The sequence below is a fragment of the Protopterus annectens genome, chromosome 1.part0 (genome assembly GCF_019279795.1).
Source record: "Protopterus annectens isolate FY-2018-M chromosome 1.part0, PAN1.0, whole genome shotgun sequence".
Lineage (NCBI taxonomy): Eukaryota > Metazoa > Chordata > Ceratodontiformes > Protopteridae > Protopterus > Protopterus annectens.
In genome coordinates, this window is record NC_056725.1 from 969062197 (window position 1) to 969082135 (window position 19939).

Here is a 19939-nt window from a genome sequence, read left to right on the forward strand (position 1 = left end):
TAAGGGAACAGGCAACTGTAGAGATTCAAAAGTTGCTATTCCATTCCCTTTTGCCTTCCTGTCCCACATCTCTGAAGGTTCCCAGAGTTCCACCCAGTCTAAGGGAACAGGCAACTGTAGAGATTCAAAAGTTGCTAGATAAGAGTCATCCAAGAAGTCCCCACAGACCAAGTAGGATTCGGAACTTACTGAAGATTCTTTTTATTGCCAAAAAGAATAGGGGACTGGAGACGCATATTTGATCTCAGCAAACTAAACAAATCAGGATAAAGAAGTCCAAGTTCCGAATGGTGACACTGCAGTCACTTCTTTCCTTTTTAGGGAAAGACGACTGGATTTGTTCAGTATACCTCCAACATGCGTACTACCACATAAAAATGGACAGAGCATCAAGGAGTCATTTACGCTTCCGGCTGGGAGCCAGTCATTATCAATTTCGAGCTCTACCCTTTGGTTTTACAACAGCCCCCAGAGTGTTCACCAAATGCATGGCAGTAGTCACGGTTCACTTGAGATGGTTAGGAATTCAGGTGTTTCTGTATCTAGAGGACTGGCTCCTGACTACCACCGCCAAGCATCTACTACAACAGTCGAGACCAAGCCTTACAAATTTGTTCTCAATTAGGGATAACAATAAACTTAGGGAAATCTGCCTTGTCAACATATTACCTTTATAGGAGCAGAATTAGACACCGTCTCTATGATGGCAAAAGTACCTGTAGAAAGAGTTTTGGTACTCAGGCAACAAATTTCCTATCTCTTGTCAAAGACAAAAGTAACAATGAAAACAGTCCTGAAAGTTCTAGGAATGATCGCATCAACGATAACCATAGTTAATTAGCCAGGATGTACATGAGAATTCTTCAGTGGCTTCTCTTTTCTCTGTGGTGTTTACAAGAACTTCCTATGTCCCACCAGATTAGAATTACAGAGTCATGCAAGAAGGATCTAAGATGGCGGTTCCTCTCCGGTCATGTCACATTGTCAACCCTCTACTTCACAGCAACCACTGGCAACAGTGACCACGGATGCCTCCCAGATAGGGTGGGGGGGGCATAATCTGGGGAGGACAGTCCAAGGCACATGGCAGGACCACGAGACCCATTTGCATATCAGTGTTCTAGAGATGAGAGCAGTGCTCTTGGCGTTGCAAGCACTTCAGGACTCTCTTCCACTAGGAACAATTGCAATTCAGTCAAACAGTATGTCGGTGGTTTAGTACATAAGCAAGGAGGAACCAAGTCTTACACCCTTTGCCGAGAGGCACTCAGAGTATGGAAATGGGCAATCTCTTCCCAATGTTTTCTGACAGCAACGCACATCCCGGGGAAGTCCAGCGTGATAGCAGACAGGCTGAGCAGAGTAATTTTGATACCTCATGAGTGGTCTCTAAAGAAAGAGATAGCAGAAAGGATATTCCAGAAATGGGGCCAGCTGTGCTGCGACCTATTTTGGTACTCCCATGAATGCCAAATGCAGCAGCTATTTTGCCCTAATCCCCCCTCCGTGGGAGTCGCCAAGGGACACTCTTGTTCACGACTGGCCCTCGTTACTACTGTATGCATTTCTTCCATTCCCCCTAATACAACAAGTCATTCAGAAAGCCAATTCTCGTTGGGAGGCAGGATGATTCTCATTGCTTCATACTGGCCTTGTCAGATTTTGTTCCCCTTCCTCTGGCCACATTTTCAGGAGGAACCGTGGACTCTGGACCTAGATGTTCTTTGTGTTTCACTGTTGCAGTCATTACTTTTGGGTTATCTGCTTACAGGTTGCCCTCAGTCGGCCTGATTAACAAAGTCTTGGGTCCTGCGTCAGTTGCTGTCCCTGCTTCCATGACGTAAGGTCGTCAGGGGTGTAAAACATGCAGCCGACGCCATTACATCAGTCTTTCTTGCCATGCGGTGCCCGAAGCAGAAGCAGTTCACTAGTGCCGGTCGGCCGACTCCTGAAGTTTTCGGTTTCGAGTTTCAGAACCGAAGTCTTCAACTAAAGCTAAGTACCCCATTGGGGAAACGTTTTCTTGCTCCTTACCGATGTCAGTAAAAGTTAATAATTGCATTACTTGTGGAACGCAAATACCTCATAAAGATTTTCATTCGTACTGTATTCCTTGCCTAGGCCCTGACCACGACGTACCTTGCTGTCGGTTTTGTGCTTTATTTAATCAGCGCACTGTCTGTTGTTGGTATGTTTTTGCCTTTAAATATATCGGTTCTCGGTTTAATTATCCAGAAATGTCATCGGTTAGCCATCCGACTACCAGGATTCCGAAAAAACGCAAAGATAAAGACAGAGACAGGCCACAGAGGTCCAAAACTGCCGACGACGCTTCTCCTAAGCCAATCCAGTTCGCCGGTATTCAGTGAGGCGCTTTCACAACCCCTGATACCCGCTACTTCTGATTCGCAGCCTCTACTGAAACCCATTCGGAGTCCGGTATGCCGAGAGATACTTCAACTATGGAACCCGTGGATGTCTCTGTTTTGGATCGGTCCAGAGCCACTGTGCAGGCACCGGCTTCTGAGGGTGTATTCAGGCCTACAGACTTGCATATTAAATCGAAGCATCCTTCATTACTTAGGCCTAAATCTCGATCCATTTCTAAAAAATCAATGCCCAGGCTACATGCTCAGGTCTCTCTGCCTAAAAAACAAATGATAAGAATGGCTGAAGATCTAATGACTCTAATCAGGGGTAGCCAACCCCCTCCCCTCTAAGAGGCCTAGGACTGAGGTTGATTATGAATCTTCTGATCAGGATTCTGTTTTTTCTGACTCTTCTTATGATCTGGATTTGCCCTTACCTGCTTATGAGGATTCTGATGCAGAGGACTCTTTTCCCTCTGCTTCCCCTCCTGAGGATTTTTCTTTTGGGGAAACCTTACATACTCTAAGGGAGCATTTCCACTGGGAAAGCCAGGATTTTTCTGATTCAAAAAAAGAGGCTTAAAGATTTCCTTCTCCTACCTCAGCATAGGCATTTAGCTATTCCTCCTGTACTAGACATTGTTGATGATGCTTTCTCGGAATCTAGTTTGGCCCCTGATTCTCTGCCTCCTGCTCCCAGAAAACATGACAGATACTACAGGGTCCCTGAGTCCCACAAGTTCCTTTTCAAAAATCCTATTGCAGATCCAGAGACTATTTCACAGGGGCCCAAGGGCATTAAGGCTTCTACTGCTAAAAATCCTACCTCTTCTGATAGAGACTCCAGGGCGCTGGATAGATGGAGTAAGAAGGTTTACACTTGCAACCTTGGCCATTAGGGCTTTAAACTGCCAGTTTCATAGGTTAAAATGTCAGCAACATGTTATTGGACTGCTTAAACAGAAAATGATGTTGATTCCTGACTGTGTGGAAAATAAAGAATTACAGGATTTAATGCATTCTACCGAACAAGTTGGAAAACATACTTTGCAATGTGGTTTTGATTCATTAGAGGCCTCTTGCAGGGCTGCTGTTACTGGGTCTGTGCTCAGAAGGCATGCTTGGCTTAAGGAGCGATCTTTGCCTGATCATGTTAAAGCTAAATTGTTGGATGTTCCTTTAAATCAGGACTGCCTGTTTGGCAACAAGGCTGAGGAAGTTCTTAAAAAGGTGGAACATAAAACTAAATCTATGCAAACTGTTAAATATTTTTTACAAGTTTAGCCTCCTAGATTTAGTAGGCACTGGCCCTCTATGAATTGGTCCTTTCCAGACCCTTCCAGGTCTTCTCAAGCCAAACCCAGACACAGTAAAATTCCCAGGTTTCAGTCCTAGGGGACTCACAGAACTAAGCAGTGGGGGGCCTCCACTTCCAAGTTTGAGAATAATAAGACTCCCCCCATGGTAAACTGTCTCAATGACTTCCTTTTAAAATTTCCAAGCACTGGTCAACTGACTGCCCCTTTGGGTGGAAAGATTGCTCATCATGCAAAAAATTCGCAACTTATTACCCAGGACAAATGGGTTTTAAATGTAGTGTCCCAGGGATACAGATTTCACTTCCACACGTTGCCAGCACCAAGTGGGTGCCCGGACCTACTCCCAAATCAGTGGGCAGAGGCCCAAAAAACAAGTACTTTCTCTCTTAAGCATGGGGGCAACTCAGTTGGTACCAGAAGAGGAAAAGGGACAAGGTTTCTACTCAAGAATTTTCCTGGTACCCAGAAAAGACAATTCACATCGTCCTATCCTCGACCTGTCTACTCTAAACACCTTTTTGGAGATTCCAAAATTCAAGATGCTGACTCTTCACCAATTACTTCCAATGCTAGGCAAAGATGCCTGGTTGGCAACACTAGATTTAAAAGAAGCATACCTGCACATCCCAATCAGGGAATCTTGCAGAAAATACCTACGCTTCAAAGCAGGCTACACACACTATCAGTTCTCTGCACTGCCCTTTGGCTTATCTACTGCACCCAGGGTATTCACAAAGTGCCTAGCTCCAGTTATTGCATTTTCCCGCAAAGAAATATTCAAATATATCCATACCTGGACGATTGTCGAATTCAGGCAAAAAGCCAGGACATACTTTTGAATCATCTGGTCTTTGTAAAAAGGGTTCTAACTTGTCTGGGGTACACCATAAACGAAAAGAAATCACACCAGGTACCCTGTCAACAAATTATATTCCTGGGAGCAAGCTTGAATACAACTTCCCAGATGGCTTACCTCATGCCAGAAAAGCAAATTCATTTGACAACCTACTTCAAACAAGTGGCCACAAAAACCCTGCTATCTGCAAGACAAATACTGCAAGCCTTGGGGTTCATGGCCTCCTGCATTCTTCTAATTCCATATGCAAGATTGCATGTGAAGAAACTACAGTGGTATCTAAAAAGCCTGTGGTGTCAACATTCTCAAGACATAGAAACAATGATTCCTATCATACCTTGCCTACGCCTAGAGTTCCTTTGGTGGGCAGAGGCCTGCCACCAAAACAAGGGACTACCTTTCACACCACCCCCTGCCGCCCAAACCCTAACAACAGATGCATCAGACTATACATGGTGGGCTCACCTGGCAGGGAAGTGCATTCAGGGCAAATGGAACTCGAGTCAAATGCATCTGCATATCAATCAAAAAGAAAGGTTAGCTCTACAGAATGCTCTGACCGCCTTTAAGGACCACATTCTTCCAGGACAACTAATGGTAAAGATGGGCAACACCACGGTTATGTGGTACATAAACAAGCAGGGGGGGGTACACATTCTTACCCCCAGCCTTGAGCCGCCAAGTGCATCTACAAGTTCAATTCCTGCCAGGAAAATTAAATACACTAGCAGACAGACTAAGCAGAAACCTCATAGACCCACAAGAGTGGAAACTGGAACCAAGGATTTTCAACATGTTGACAAGCAAATGGGGGAGCTCAGATATAGACCTGTTTGCCTCTCCCCAGAACTACCAGTTGGACAAATTTTGCACAAGGACTCCCCACAAACAAGCCTGGAAAGTGGATGCTCTGTCCTTCAGCTGGAAAAACCTATCAGTCTATGCCCCCCCCCCCCCGCCTCTGCTCTCCAAAGTACTACTAAAAATCAAACAGGACAAACCAAGGATGATTTTGATTGCTCCAGACTGGCCGTGCCAACACTGGTATCCCCTCCTGCGCAGTGTGTCACGGTTATCTCCATGGCACCTGCCTCAGACTCCTTCCCTGCTGTCTCAGCAGGAGAACCAGATTCTGCACCCTCAGCTTCCAACACTGAACCTTGCAGCCTGGCTAATTACTTAATCTCTCCTTTATCATCCCTCAGCAAACCTGTGATGGATATCATTTTAGAGGCAAGGAGGCCTAGTACTAGAAAATCTTATGCTGAAAAATGAAAAAGATTCTGTGCCTGGAACCAATCTCAAGGTATGAGCACAGCAGCGCCCAATTTACCTCAGATTTTACAATACTTAACTGAGATGCTTCACAAGGGCCTGTCTTTTTCCTCCATTAAAATCCACACACCAGCCATTTCAGCTCATTATAAAACAGAACCCCGCCTCTTCTCTCATCTACTGCTCAAGCAGTTCCTCAGAGGGGCCAAAAATTTGAGACCTCAAAGGAGAGCTTCAACCCCAGCCTGGGACCTTAACTTTGTCTTGGAGAAACTCACTCTACCTCCTTTCGAGCCAGCTGCTACTGCAGACTTAAATTTTCTTTCTTGGAAAACAGCTTTCCTTTTTAGCAATCACTTCAGCTACAATGGTATCTGAATTACAGGCCCTTATAGCAGTGGAGCCTTTCATCATCTTTCGTGCGGACATGGTGTCCCTCAGAACCAATCCAACCTTCATGCCCAAGGTGGAATCCAGTGTGGCTCTTAATCAGTCCATTCATTTGCCCAGCCTTCTTTCCCAATCCACAGAATAAAGGGGGAATGGATAATGCATTCCTTAGATGTGCACTGACAACTTAGATTCTACTTGGACAGGACTAAACCTCAAAGGAAATCTGAACAACTGTTGGTGGCATTTGCTGCAGGGGCAGAGGGGAAGGCTATTTCAATGCAAACCATTTCTAAATGGATTAGCCATTGCATTCATTTCTGCTATAAGCACCATGGAAAACCTATCCCCAAGGGGACCAGACCTCACTCCACAAGGGCTGCATCTACCTCTACAGCCTTTCTCAGAGGCGTCCCTACCAGGGACATCCTAGAAGCTGCTACCTGGAGTTCTGTACATACTTTCACCAAGCATGATCATTTGCCAATTTTCTCTAAATCCAGAGCTGGCTTTGCCACTGCAGTCTTGCAGGGCATTATAGCTGGCCCCAATGCTATCTAAATTACTCCTCCCAACCAAAACTTTGGGAATCTATCCAAATGTAATGACTGCAACAGTGAAACAAGAAGAACATAGTACAGTTGTGTACACTTACCATAAATGTAGATGTTCGAGTGTATTCACTGTTGCAGTCCTGGTTACCCTCCCTCCAGCCCCATAACTTCTTTTGGCTATACCTCTACTTTCCTTTACTATGCTTAAAAGCCTTTTTGGTGTATTTGCTTTTTTGTTGGAGGTATATCTTTGTGCTTTTATGTTTAATTGCTACCCATTAGGGGGGCACCTGACATCTGGGGCAAGAGAAACTGATGTAATGGTGTCGACTGCATGTTTTATACCCCTGACGACCTGACGTCATGGAAGAAGGGACAGTAACCGATGCAGGACCCAAGACTTTGTTAATCTGGCCGACTGAGGGCAACCTGCAAGCAGATAACCCAAATGTAATGACTGCAAGAGTGAATACACTCGAACATCTACATTTATGGTAAGTGTACACAACTGTACTTTCCAGACCTTCTGACTCATATGTCAGGAACCCACCACCCCTCCCTCCAAATCTTTAATTTGACAGCATGGCTGCTCCAGTTCCCAACTTAGTCAGGCTTCACAATTTTACGCAAGTAAATACATCCTGGTATCCTCGCACAAAGCTACAACTAGGAAGATGTAGTCTAGCATATGGAAAAGGTTCTCACTCTGGGCTCAGAGTAAAAGCCTTTTTAAAGGGTACTTGCTTGTTAAGACCTCCCATTAAAGAACCACTCTCACCATGGGACTTGAATTTTGTTCTAATGTATCTGACCTTGCCCCCTTTTGAACCGTCATCATCTTGTGACCTCAAATTTCTGTGTTGGAAGACAATTTTCTTAGTTGCTATTACCTCTGCAAGAAGAGTTTCGGAACTGCAAGCTTCATCAATCAGGCCTCCTTGTTTAATCTTACATAAGGATAGGGTATCTCTCCAGACAAACGCATCATTTTTACCTAAGATGTGTTCACAAAATAACGTAAACCAATCTATTCAGCTGCCAGTGCTTTTCCCTAATCATGGCAACAAGACAAGAATACAAGCTACACAAGTTAGATGTGCATAGCAACTTCGCTTCTATTTACATAGAACCAAAGATTTCAGGAAGTCTGATCAATTGTTTGTTTCCTTTTCAGAAGTCAGAAAAGGCATGCCAGTCTCTAAAGTCTCACTCTCAAACTGGCTCTCAAATTGTATTACCTTTATTTACAATTCTAAAAACAGACAACTACCATTCACAGTCAAGGGTCACTCAACTAGAGCCATGGCAAAGTCATTTGCTTAGCCAGTTAAACTATCAATGGATAGATTTGTGCCACTGCTACGTGGGCAAGACCTCTCACACATTTATCACTCATTAGAAAGTGGATTTGGCCTCCAGGGACAGGGTTTCCTTTGGTTCCACTGTGCTGAAAAGTGTACTCCCATGAGCCACCCTGGAAATATGGTACTATGGATGCTGTACCAACCAGTAAGAATGAAGGCAAGATAGGACAACATAACGTGAAGAAGTTATGTACTCACTATAATGTTCCATGTTTGTTGTCCATTTCGTCATTCATTCTTACGATCTCTCCCACCTTCCCCCTGCCTAAGACTTCTAGAGAACCTGGAGGATTTCTTTCCTTGGACAGGAGCTCCTCTGGCTTTCTTTCCTTTTAGTATGGCTATGATTAGCAACAAACAAGATCTGCGGAACTGCACACTGCATGATGGGATAGGTGTTCAGCCACAAGCCAAGTAAAAGACTTCGAGCTATAGTATGTGGCTGAGTCAGAGGCAAGGATCGGCTCCGAACCCAACCAGTAAGAATGAGTGGCGAGATGGACAACAAACATGTAACATTATAGTGAGTACATAACTTCTTTTTTTGTCATTATCTGTAAGGCCATTTACATTCCATTATAAAGTAGCCATTATGATATAGAGCTATTACTCCAACCTGTTCTGCATGACAGTTCTTTTCAGTGTTTATTTCCAGCTTTTGGCTTGCATGCACACACTAATGTGTGACAGGCCGATCTTTTAAGCAGTTGCTTCTTATCTCCATTTGAAGCTATGTCACATTTTTCAAGACTGCTTGCTTCAATAAAAGCACTCAGACAAAAAAAAAAAAAACTAAGTATGATTTTGGAACTCTCCCATGTACCCCTTTTAACATTGAACTGACTCACAAAACTATGTACATTTTCAACAAATGACATTTACTCTTCTAGATAGGAGCAGTTGGCTCAAATCATTGGCTGCATCCACAGACCTTAACACAGTCTAAAATTAAGATGACAGAATCAATGTTACAGCTTGTTTTCTCACTTACACTGATTCCCCGTACAGGCATGAAAAACAGCCTGCATGCTTTGTCAACATTAACTTTTAGCCCTAACAAAAAGTATACTAGCTTCCTTTAAATAATAAAAAAAAGTAGTGCTCTGTACTATTAAATGCATTAAAGTATTAAGACTGCTGGGGTGGCTACTTCCCACCGTGTCAGGTTTTATTTTTCAGTGAACTGCTTACTACTTCACCTTTGCATTTCTCTGAACAGAGTCTTTAGAGCTCTCAAGATTAATTGCTTGCACCTGCAGACAGCTCTTCTGAAGTAAAAGCAGTCAGAGATGAGAGGGGAAAAAACAGCCAACAGCTTTGCAGATTCATAAAAGAATGTACATTTCAGTCAAATTCACAGTAGAGACGTCCTCTGTCTAACCGCCTGCACCAACAGGCTTCTTATCTCCCACTTAGACCATTTGCTTGTGAAAAAAAGCAAACTAATAACTTCATGTTTGCAAGAAGCTTGCAAATTTCTCTGTCTTTCATCATTTTGTCTTATTTTCAAGCAGTGTGTACAGCTTAAACTAAGGACATTAATCTAGACATTCATCCTGGTAAAATCAGGGAACATTACTATCTTATTTCTGTGTATCTCCATATTCTTTAACATACCATCCTCCACATCAGCAGCTTGAGATCGCAGCATTGTTTTAACTTGCTTCTGACCAGCCTTTCTTAACAACCTACAGTGTATTGCTAGTACATATTCCCTCTTAAAGTACTTTATTACTTAAACACCTTTAATATATACAGCAGTCACTGATAAAACTCTCCTCACTTCACATTTAAAATACCCTGACTAGATTCTGTGCAAAACTGCTTTACAGTATAACTTGCTGTTTGCATTATAACTTTTTAAAAATAAATAAGAAAAACTGTTTTACTTAAAGTTACTTCTTCATTCTCTTGCACGTTCTTCTAAACATTTGTGGCTTAAAGTGGGGTAATGCTTTACAGGTTACTAACAAGTTTTAATAAAGTCAAGAAAGTTCTGGTCTTTCCATACCACTTTTCTTGCCAAACAGTATTTCACAAGTATATTCCTATAAACAGTTGGATTGATGCTTTATTATTCTCCCATTTGTTCACTAATTTCAGATTTACTTTTTCCTTATCTCCATCTCCCAACATCAGACTTGGGTTTAAGTTTAATGTAATCCTGACTCTTCGTCATCTTCTGTCTCCCAGGCATGTTCCTTTGGAAAAATGGAAAGGCTTCACTGACAATGTCTTTCTGTGGACTTTTCTGTCAGAATATTGAGAAGCAGATTCCCCTTTTGCATGCTGACCAAATGTCTGTTGGCTAAATTTTATTTTCTCCTTAGCCCGTTCTTCATCAGGTAATATTAAAACAATGAGTAAAGAAGTCACAGAAAAAACAGTCAGTAAAACTAAAAGAAAATTCCATTCAAATTAGAATTTCCACTGTGTGATTCCTCAAACCTGTTGTATTAGAGGCACATGGGATATGTGCAAATGACCCTTAAGAACCTAAGGTGTTTCAGCTGTATGACGATTCTGAATGCCCACGTCTTTTTTTCTTTTTAAGTCATTTACTGGACATATTCAGGCCAGTGAAGTTAAACTCCATTAGCTATGGACATGCATATTTTGGTCTTGTTATGGCCTCATCAGCACAGCCCAAGTGGACTAACTAGTCGAAACACAGGGCTGTTATACCCAGCTGATATCCATTACCATGTCTGCAAAATATCCCAACAAACTAAAACAATGAGTAAAGAGTTCACACAGAAAAAAAAAAACAGTCAGTAAAACTAAAAGAAAATTCCAGCCTAGCTAGAATTTCCACTGTGTGATTCCTCAAACCTCTTGTATTAGAGGCACATGGGATATATGCAAATGACCCTTAAGAACATCAGGTGTTTCAGCTATATGGCAATTCTGAAAGCCCATGACTTTTTTTTCTATTTAAGTCGTTTAATGGACAAATTCAGGCCAATAAAGCCAAACCCCACAAAAATATTCTGAAGCCTGCTGGATACAACAGCTTAATCTCACACCTGTCTGTTGCAATTCCCTGATTGCTGGGATAAACATGCTTTTCTGCCTGGTGTACACTGAATAATATTTTTTCATAAACACTCAGTTTTCAATGCATTTCCTTTCTGGCACAGACTTGTCGGGATGAACTCTTTTTACTGCTACAATTCCATCTTTACTAATACAGTTTTCAGTTGCTTTCTCATTGCCTGTTGTGGAACACTAAACTAGTTGCTTATTTGTACTTTCATAAAATGTATACCTTCTTTTCCTTCCAGTTTCTCTGGTACAGCAGAATATGACAGATTTTCAATGCACTCGATCCTCTAATTTTTTTTTTTAAACCATTTTTCTTGGGAGCCTCATATTCAGCCAGCCCTTTTTTTAATTTCATCCTCTCATTTTTCTAGTTCCATTAGTTTATTTGAATAGCTAGTTAAATATTATTCTATTTTCCAGCCTTTTGTTGTGTGAGTTGATTTATTCCTTCATTTGTGTTAAACATTGTTGAGTACATTTAATTTGTTTCCTTTAAAGTATTGGCAGCTGTCTCCTGTACCATATCTAAAAATTGACTCATTTTTGCTGAACAGCTGCAGGATTTTTCCTAGCCAGGGACTTCCCTTCTCCTTTTCTTTTTGATTTTCTCTCAGGTTCATCAAATTTCTTCTTAGCCGAAGAGCTCAATCTTCATGCCAGTGACATAACTTTAGCCAAACTGAGTTTCAGTTGCTCTTTTACCATTTTCTGTTTTCACACTGGGAGAGCCGAAATTAAACTGTTGGTCAGTGCACACCCATTGTGGAAGTCTGCTGCATTAAACCTCTAGGTATAGACATTATGCCTGATAGTTGTGTAGCATGGCCAAAAACAGTACACCGGGCTGAATGGGCCAGTAAAACAATCCAGCTTCATGAGGTATATGTTGCTGTGGTCTTTCTGATGAAACTTGACAGCCAGAATTTAGGAATTTCAATTAAAAAAAGACAACAAAGCAGGAGTCAATACTTGTAGTATATAGTGGGGAGAAATGTAAAAAATACTTTTTGATAGGATATAATTTACTGACAGCTGTAGTCTTCTTCATGAAATATTTTAAAAGACAAATTATCAGATGTGAAATTACCAAGAATTAAGCAATTTAGTCATAAACTGTGACTAAAGCACGCTTTTGTTAGAGAAGAGCATTTGCAGAAGGCAAACCACATACATTCAGCATTTGAGAGCCTTTTACCAAGATAATTTTTCATTTTTATAGGAGGTGGCTGTTGGTTAGAGATGCAGACACCGTGTACCCATGTAGGAAGTCTATTTTTTTCACAAGCCTAGATATGCTGTTGTATTACTTAAATTTAAACAAGCCAACCTAAAACCAACGCATTTTTAATTGCTGTGTATAGTGATTTCTTTTGAAGATTTCTCCAGAGTGATAGATGACAAACGATTCAGGTTCACAGTGTCATACTTTTAACTTGAACCCTGTGCCTTGACCTGTTTAAGTGGCCTGATTTTGTTTACATTTTTTTTAATTGGGTTCTTTTCTTTTTACTGGAATGTTCATCTTTGCATAGGAAACAAATTGGAAAATGTGTTAGAAGAATGGCATCCAGTTAATGATAAAATGTTCTTTTTTTTTAGGACCTGTTTGAGCCACAGACTGTTTTACTACGTTATGTTTTGGAACAGCCATACTCCAGAGAAATGGTCTGCAACATGCTTGGTTTGAATAAGCAGGTACTGAACATTGCTGTCAGAATATTATTGTTTCTAAGTAGATTTAGTTTTCCAGTGTTTTCAACTTATTGTGGTAGTTTATCAGGCAAAGTAATTTATTACCTTTTATTTATTTTTTCCTGAAGATTTCTAACTGAAATGGCCTAAATGTTAAACTAACAATTTATTTTGCATTTTTTTTTCTTCAAGGCCAGCCTCAAGTATATTTTCTTCTAGCTTTATAGTAAAGTGACTATACATCATTAACGTACTGTTTTCTTAAATAGTTGTTACATTTACTGTTTTGTACTTGAATTAAGCACACAGAATGGACACTTTAACTAAAATAGCACTCTAGCAGGCACTACATATTTCTGAAATGTGTTTGTATGTAAAGGTAATGCATGCATATATGTATGCTTTTTTTATTTTTATTTTTGCTTGATTAGTGGGGCTTGATCTTGACTTGGGGTTCCATGAGGCTGGCCTCATAGTCACTGGTATGTTTTTTTTCCTTCTTTATTTTTTTTTTGTCTTGTCCATCCTCCAATGCTCTAGACCTTGAACATTGCTCAGGTATGTTCACAACCTTACTGTTATAATCTGACTAATGAGATGCTGGCTGCTTAGTAGTGACTGATCCATTTCAAGTACATATGTACAGTCAGGGCTTGAAATTAGCATTGCACAATAGGCCTCATGCTGAATAATTTCATTTTTTTTCCCTTTCCTTTTTTAAATGTGTTTTGGGGCATGGCCAGTTTGACAGGATAAGCAGTCTATTAACCTCAGAGAGCAAAAGTAATTGAGCCAAAAGTGATGTTTTCCCTGTAGTGTGTTAGCTTTCTGTATTAGTACATTTCCAAGATTAGTGAAGCACCACCAAATAGGAGATGCTAACCAAAGTACACTGGGCACTGAGTTGCTTTGTGAAGTAGGATGGTGAACGTTTACACTGTATGTTCTTTGGTTATTTATTTATTATTGTGTTTATTTGCACCTCATGTTACCTGAAACTCTAACCTCTGTATCCCATAAGATGGTTGCTGCCCCTTGTCGTATTGAGTGACATGCCAGTGTTTATACCACAGTTGTGTCAGTGAGCTACAAGAGAGGATTTTCTGCTTAATTCATAAGGTACCCATATAAATACTTAATATGCAGTAATGTCAAGGAGTGGCGTGCTTCCACACCATATTACCCAGAAATCTATTACCAGTACATTATGCCTTTACTGTGGTTTCCACCATGGTGCACGCCTATAACAGTAAAATCTAAGCCTTCAGTCAGAAAGGTAGATCTGGTGTTTCTCCACTGATTTAGTGGTGAACCCCCAGACATTTATTACCCCTTTTTTGTTTTAGTAAGAAAGCATGACCAAATTACCAAATTATTTTCTTCTATAAGTACTGTAAATGACTTAGCTGCAGATATTCTTCCCCCTGCACTGCTTGTGCTTTGAGCACCAAGTTTCCTCTTATTCAGACCACTGTACTCCTTTCATCTGTGAGTAACAGCAGTGGTAGAGCTTACTGCATTGCACCATATTTTGCATCAGATGCTGAAACAAATTCCAGATGAACATAATGCAGGACTTAAGAAGTCAAGGTGCCATCTAGAGAGAGTATGCTGAATCAAATATGTGCAAGGAATGTGGAGAGAGTATTTAGTCTTGCCTTATTTGTTGAACTGTAGGGGTCAGACTGAAGGAAGTTAAAGCAAGTTGTGATGAGAAATTCTTAACCTGTGCTTGTTGTCATTTGAGTGCTTGAGCATGGGAGCATGGTACTGAAAGCATTTAGTACAAATACTGAGTTACTGAGATGCATATTGAATGCATCAGAAAGGTACAGTTGATGTTTTTTGTGCTGAAAGCTGGATGCCCATTGAGTGCGTCCAGTTATTGCAGTATGCAAGTAGTCAGACTTATTAAACAGTCTAAGTTATCCAGCTAATTTGGTTGCTTTATTTTTATTTCGTAAGCCTGTGGAAAGGCTGGATAGCAGATCTGTCTTGTTCTGACAGACTATTGCAAGCCTTGCAGAACATTAACAGTATTTGGAAACTGACATTTCAAGTACAGTATCTAGTAATTGTTCATGTTTTGACAAAAGTTAACCCAGATTGAGTGTGATGCAAGAAAACCCTTAGGAGGCAGACCATACCACTGCTGCAGAGTGGTTCAAGGGCAGAAATGGCTGTCCAGTTTGTCCACTGCTGCATTGTATTTTGTAAGAAAAGATTTAGTGAATATGTTCCTTTTTAGTGTAGCTTGTTGTTCCTGTTGCCTTTTGTCAAGCTCCATACTTTTGCTCTTATGAAGCTGCTTTTTCTGGCATGCATTAATGGCTTCAGAATGTATCACAGTTTGTTGCGTATCTTAGAGGTCTATATGTGAGCTCCTTATATCAGAACTTGTTAAGTAGGCATTTATATCAGTAAACTTCTTTGTTTTGATCCTTTTGTTACTTTGCTGTCATTCTTTTGCATTGCATCTTTGCTCTGTGTTAAATCAGTAGAGTAGGCCTTTGAGGGTTAAGATAACTCTACCACATTCTCAATTAAATAATTTCAAGCCCTGTACACAGTAGATATGCATGCCATTTTAAAACAGTAGAGTTTAGTGATGTCTGTTGCTCTCTGCTATATTTAGTTGCATCTTTAAGCAAGGTGTTACAGTTAATTTGGGCATTGTTTAACTGCAATTATTGTGTGGGTGAAGGATGTTTGTATCGTTAGTGTGGGTTTAACGTAACCTTATCTATTAATATTTCCCAAGCATGCTACAAGAAATTACTTTTGTGGCTTTTTCCATTAAGGCATGAATATAGTGGATAATAACACAGTGTAGTATTTACTTGTTTTATGTATAAAGACTGTTTAAAGAGACTGGTCCTTTTTTCTCAGCAAAGCAACATATACCGCACTTTCAGGAAAGTATTACGTTTACATTTCCTTATTAACAATATAAGCAAATCTAGTTAAGCAGTTGAGAAACCAACAAAAGCATTTCGAATTTAGTAAGTGTAATATTTGCTGATACAGCTTTTGAAATTCCGTTGCTTGTGGAAAGGATACTGTCTTGATTAAACGTCAAAGTTAAATAACTGAGCTGATGCCGTTTTCTTGTGATAATGAAGTTGTTTATTGTATATGCACTAGTAGTATAGTGACTATTATGTTTATTTTATAAAATTCATTTCAAATCTAGTTGCATATTAAAATATTTGACAGACTGTAGTTGTCATATGGGATTTTGATGTACATATTGCAACATAATGCTTTCTTTGGATTAGCTTGCAGAATTTTTGTTCTTATGTACTTAAGTTCACAGACGTCAGTATCTCTGTGGGCTGTTAACTCACCCTTGGACAAGGTCAGTTAGTGACAGTTTATACTTCTGCAGTCTACATTTGATGGCTGGGGAAAAGCTTGTTTGCATTCTCACTTGACATAGCAGCATTGTACCATTCTGGATATTCATAAATTTATGTTTTATAGCAGAACCTACAAGTCTGAACAGCTAAGAATCTGGGGTCTCCATTGCTGCTGGATTTGAAGAAATATTCCATTTAGTTTCAGCTGATCCCCAGAAATCAACACCTTACATCCTTTACCACCTATTCAGATGCGACTTTGTCTGGTTCTTACTAAAAATATATTTTTTTCAGGGATTTTCTTGCAGCAGAGCCATACAACAGGACTTCTTCACGCCACGTTTTCTTTTCTGTCTTCACATATTTCAGCAGTCACTAGCAGTGCCCCCCTGCTGTTACCTCCACTTGTATGTAGGTGATGCCATTGTGAAAACTCCAGTGCTTTCCTGGCATGGTAGAGGGAAAGTCAGTGCCATTCCTTGACTTTAGTGTTTTGCCCTACTTTTGTTATACTAAATTTTTTTTTTTTGAGCTTTAGTACCAGTTGTGTCCTCCTTCAGGTCCCGAGCATGCCACTGTTAAGTGCTCATGTTGTCATCAAATCTCACTCCAGTATCCTCAGACCATGTATACCATCTGGACAAATCATTGCTGATTTCTGTTGTATATAACCTTCCCACAGTGATTAGGAGGAGAAGAGACCCAGTTGAAGAGTCTCACCTGGTGACTCAGATATACAGACCCAGATTGTTAATACTTCAACCTTCTGGGCACTTGTTTAATAGTTCAGGTGAGCCCTAAAAGGTTGAGGTCTCCCTTTTCTAACACAGACACAGACAGCAGCAGACCAGAAAAAGGCAAAGGAGGACAGTTATTCAAAAAAAAAAATAAGATTGAATCAAGTCCAAATTTGATAAATCAAGATCATATATATCTCTTGTCTACCAGTAACACCAACGCAATTACAAGTCAAATAGTGGCACAGATTATATGTCTCAGTGTTGATTATACTGGCAGCAGTCTTCCAGTGTTCCTTGTGATAGCCAGGTCCAAAACAAACATGTGTTTTTGACTGATTTAGGCCTATATTTTGTTCCAGTCAGTAATATCTGTAACTTGTGCATTGATGCAGATACCTGATTCAGTAATGTGTTATCAGCCATCTCCTGCCCACAACTTAAGTTTGAGAGCATATACTAGTAAGACATCCCTCCAGACATTGGCTTTGGACTGGGCACATGACCTAGTTTTGGAACATATGCCTTTAATTTCAGCACTGATGCCTCTGTCATTATTAGTGGTCCTAGTCTAACATATGGGGACTGGTTTTCATTCTGCTGTCAGCAGTACAGCGTTTTGCATATACTGTTTAATAAGCCACATTTCAGATTTTTACTGGCTGTTTTTAGAGTTTTTTGGAATAATGAGGTTTTCAACTGATGCTTTCCTTTAATTATTTTGAAAGCTTCTAGACTGTTACTGACCTCTTTTTCCTGTTGACTATCTTTGGTCCTATCTTCACAATTCTAGGGGTGTGCAACCAAGGACACAAGCGACACCTCATTGTGCATGTCTTTTTATCTTTTCTTCCAAGAGTCATTATAAGAAGAGAGGCTAGAAAGCTGTAAGAACATTTAATGCAGCTTCGGTGGAAAGAAAGCTTGTTCTGCTTTCTTTTCCTTTGTGGGAAACTAATCCCATTTAGTACTCAGTAATGAAGTGGGTAGATAATCAGTCTGATTTGTCACTTGGTAAATTCCTGGCACACGCAGATAAAGCTGACAGATAATTTTGGAAAGGACTGAGCCTTGAAAAATATAACTTCAGTAGTTGGCATGGTCCTCAGAGTAACTCTTTAGATTATTCTTGTACCAGATTGTGTTGATTGCAGTTTGGTGTCAGCCAGATGCCAAGAAGGCCATTCTTATTTATTTTGTAGTTGAGGACTTGCCTCATTTTTCAGAAAAATCTGCCAGTGGATGATGTTATTTTGCAGATGTTTAGAGCCTTTTTGCAGCCACATTTCATAAACACTGCACTATCAGATAGGGACTCCCATACATTAAATAAATTGGGCAGCCCTGTCAAGCAGTGTTTAATTTCATGGTTCGGATGGTCAAGTACAGACAGTCTCTGATGCATGATGCATCAAAAAGGTTGAAAGACTGTCTTTTCTTGCAGGATTGAAAATATATAGACAGTTATGAAATTCTTTGAGAACCACTGCCTCTTAAGCACTTAAGATGTTTTACATTGTCACTGTATCATTTAGCCTGTGCAGGTTTGTGTATTTGTAGTAAATGGCCAAATTTAGAGAAGATCTAAAGTGCTGTATTCATAGTTCCTACTGTTTTTGGTGAAGTGGTGCAGGGAGCCATTTTGAGACTGCAGTAAAAGAGAGGAAAGAAACGGTCAGTGGTCTGTACACTTTAAGAGCTCCCCAACTACCATTACATTCTTAAGGTTCAGTATCTCTGATATCACTTACAAACTCATGTTACAATGAAAGAATTGATTACCTAAGACAACTATTTATTGTTTTGGAGAGCTTTTGCAGTACTGTGTTTTGTGACAGTGGAAAAGTTGCATATAAACTTTGAGGCTGGAGGTGCAGCAGGCCTTGCCAGCTGCCAAATTAAATTTATTTTGAGCTACTGTATTTCATTACACGTAGTGAAGGTAGTGCAATCAAGGACCCAAGATAGAAGGGGTATGATTATGCTTTCTCATGATAGCAGCTAAATTCCTCACCTCAGTGCATGACTATTACTTCAGGAAAGCCCATCAGCTTTTAATCAGCAGACCCACTTCAGGAAGACTAGAAGTTTCCACTCCTTGACAGAGCAGTAGAGTGTTATGTAGCAAGAGATTGCATGATGGATGATCCTATCTCATGTTTCATTCTTCTATCCTTTCCAGCCAAGGCAAATAAGTGGAGGAAGTCAGTTGTCATTCCAGTAGGCTATGCAGTAAAAGTAAAGCATTTCCACCACTCACCTGTCAGTGGTACTGGTGAGGAAGGAATACTGCCAAGGCATTGAGCATCACTTTCTTTCATTTTCTTTCATCTCCTAGGGAGGGGGAAAAACAACCATAATCAGAAAGACTGCAAACCTCTTCCATTCAGCATCTCTCAAAACAGCATATGGGGAAAGGATTTTTTCTAGTCCCAAAGAAGACTCTGTACTTGTAACAAATTCTGGATCTCACTGTTGTAATAAATTCATTGAGTACAGGAAGTACCAGATTTTGACACTGCAAATTTTTAATTCCTTTAATTTCCAGTGAGGACAATACATGTAAGATAAGCACCTTCATATCAAGATTCTAAGGTAGCACTGAATTTTTTTTTTTAGCTCAAAGCATGCTTCCTCCTTACCAGTTCAGAGCTTCTATATTTAATCTGTCTTACTTGTCAGGGTTTTTACAGAATGTGTTCTGACATTTCAATATCCGTTCATAATTTGAGCATTTAAGTTTATCCTTGCTTAGGCAGTTGGCTTCTTCATAGAGGTCCTTAAACAAGGCCGAAATGCTATCTTAAACCTTTCCATAGTTTTATTGTGATGGTAAGTCCCACAAATTTGTCCGTTTTGTCATTGTGGATTATAAGGTCATTTGCCAAAGACTTGATGTACTGCATTCAAAGTTCTTCATGCATATGCAGTGTACCATAACTCTTCAAATGGGGGTACAGATATAATTCTGCTAAATCC

General features: G+C 40.3%; 1 protein-coding gene across 1 annotated transcript in view; it reads left to right on the top strand.

Annotated features, from left to right (window-relative positions):
• The window catches only part of MED23 (mediator complex subunit 23), a 1483999-nt gene that overhangs the window by 193572 nt on the left and 1270488 nt on the right, over positions 1-19939 (top strand). Inside the window, exon 4 of the mRNA XM_044067991.1 lies at positions 12772-12867. Coding sequence (XP_043923926.1) covers positions 12772-12867 — 96 coding nt within the window. The remainder of the gene's footprint in view (positions 1-12771; positions 12868-19939) is intronic.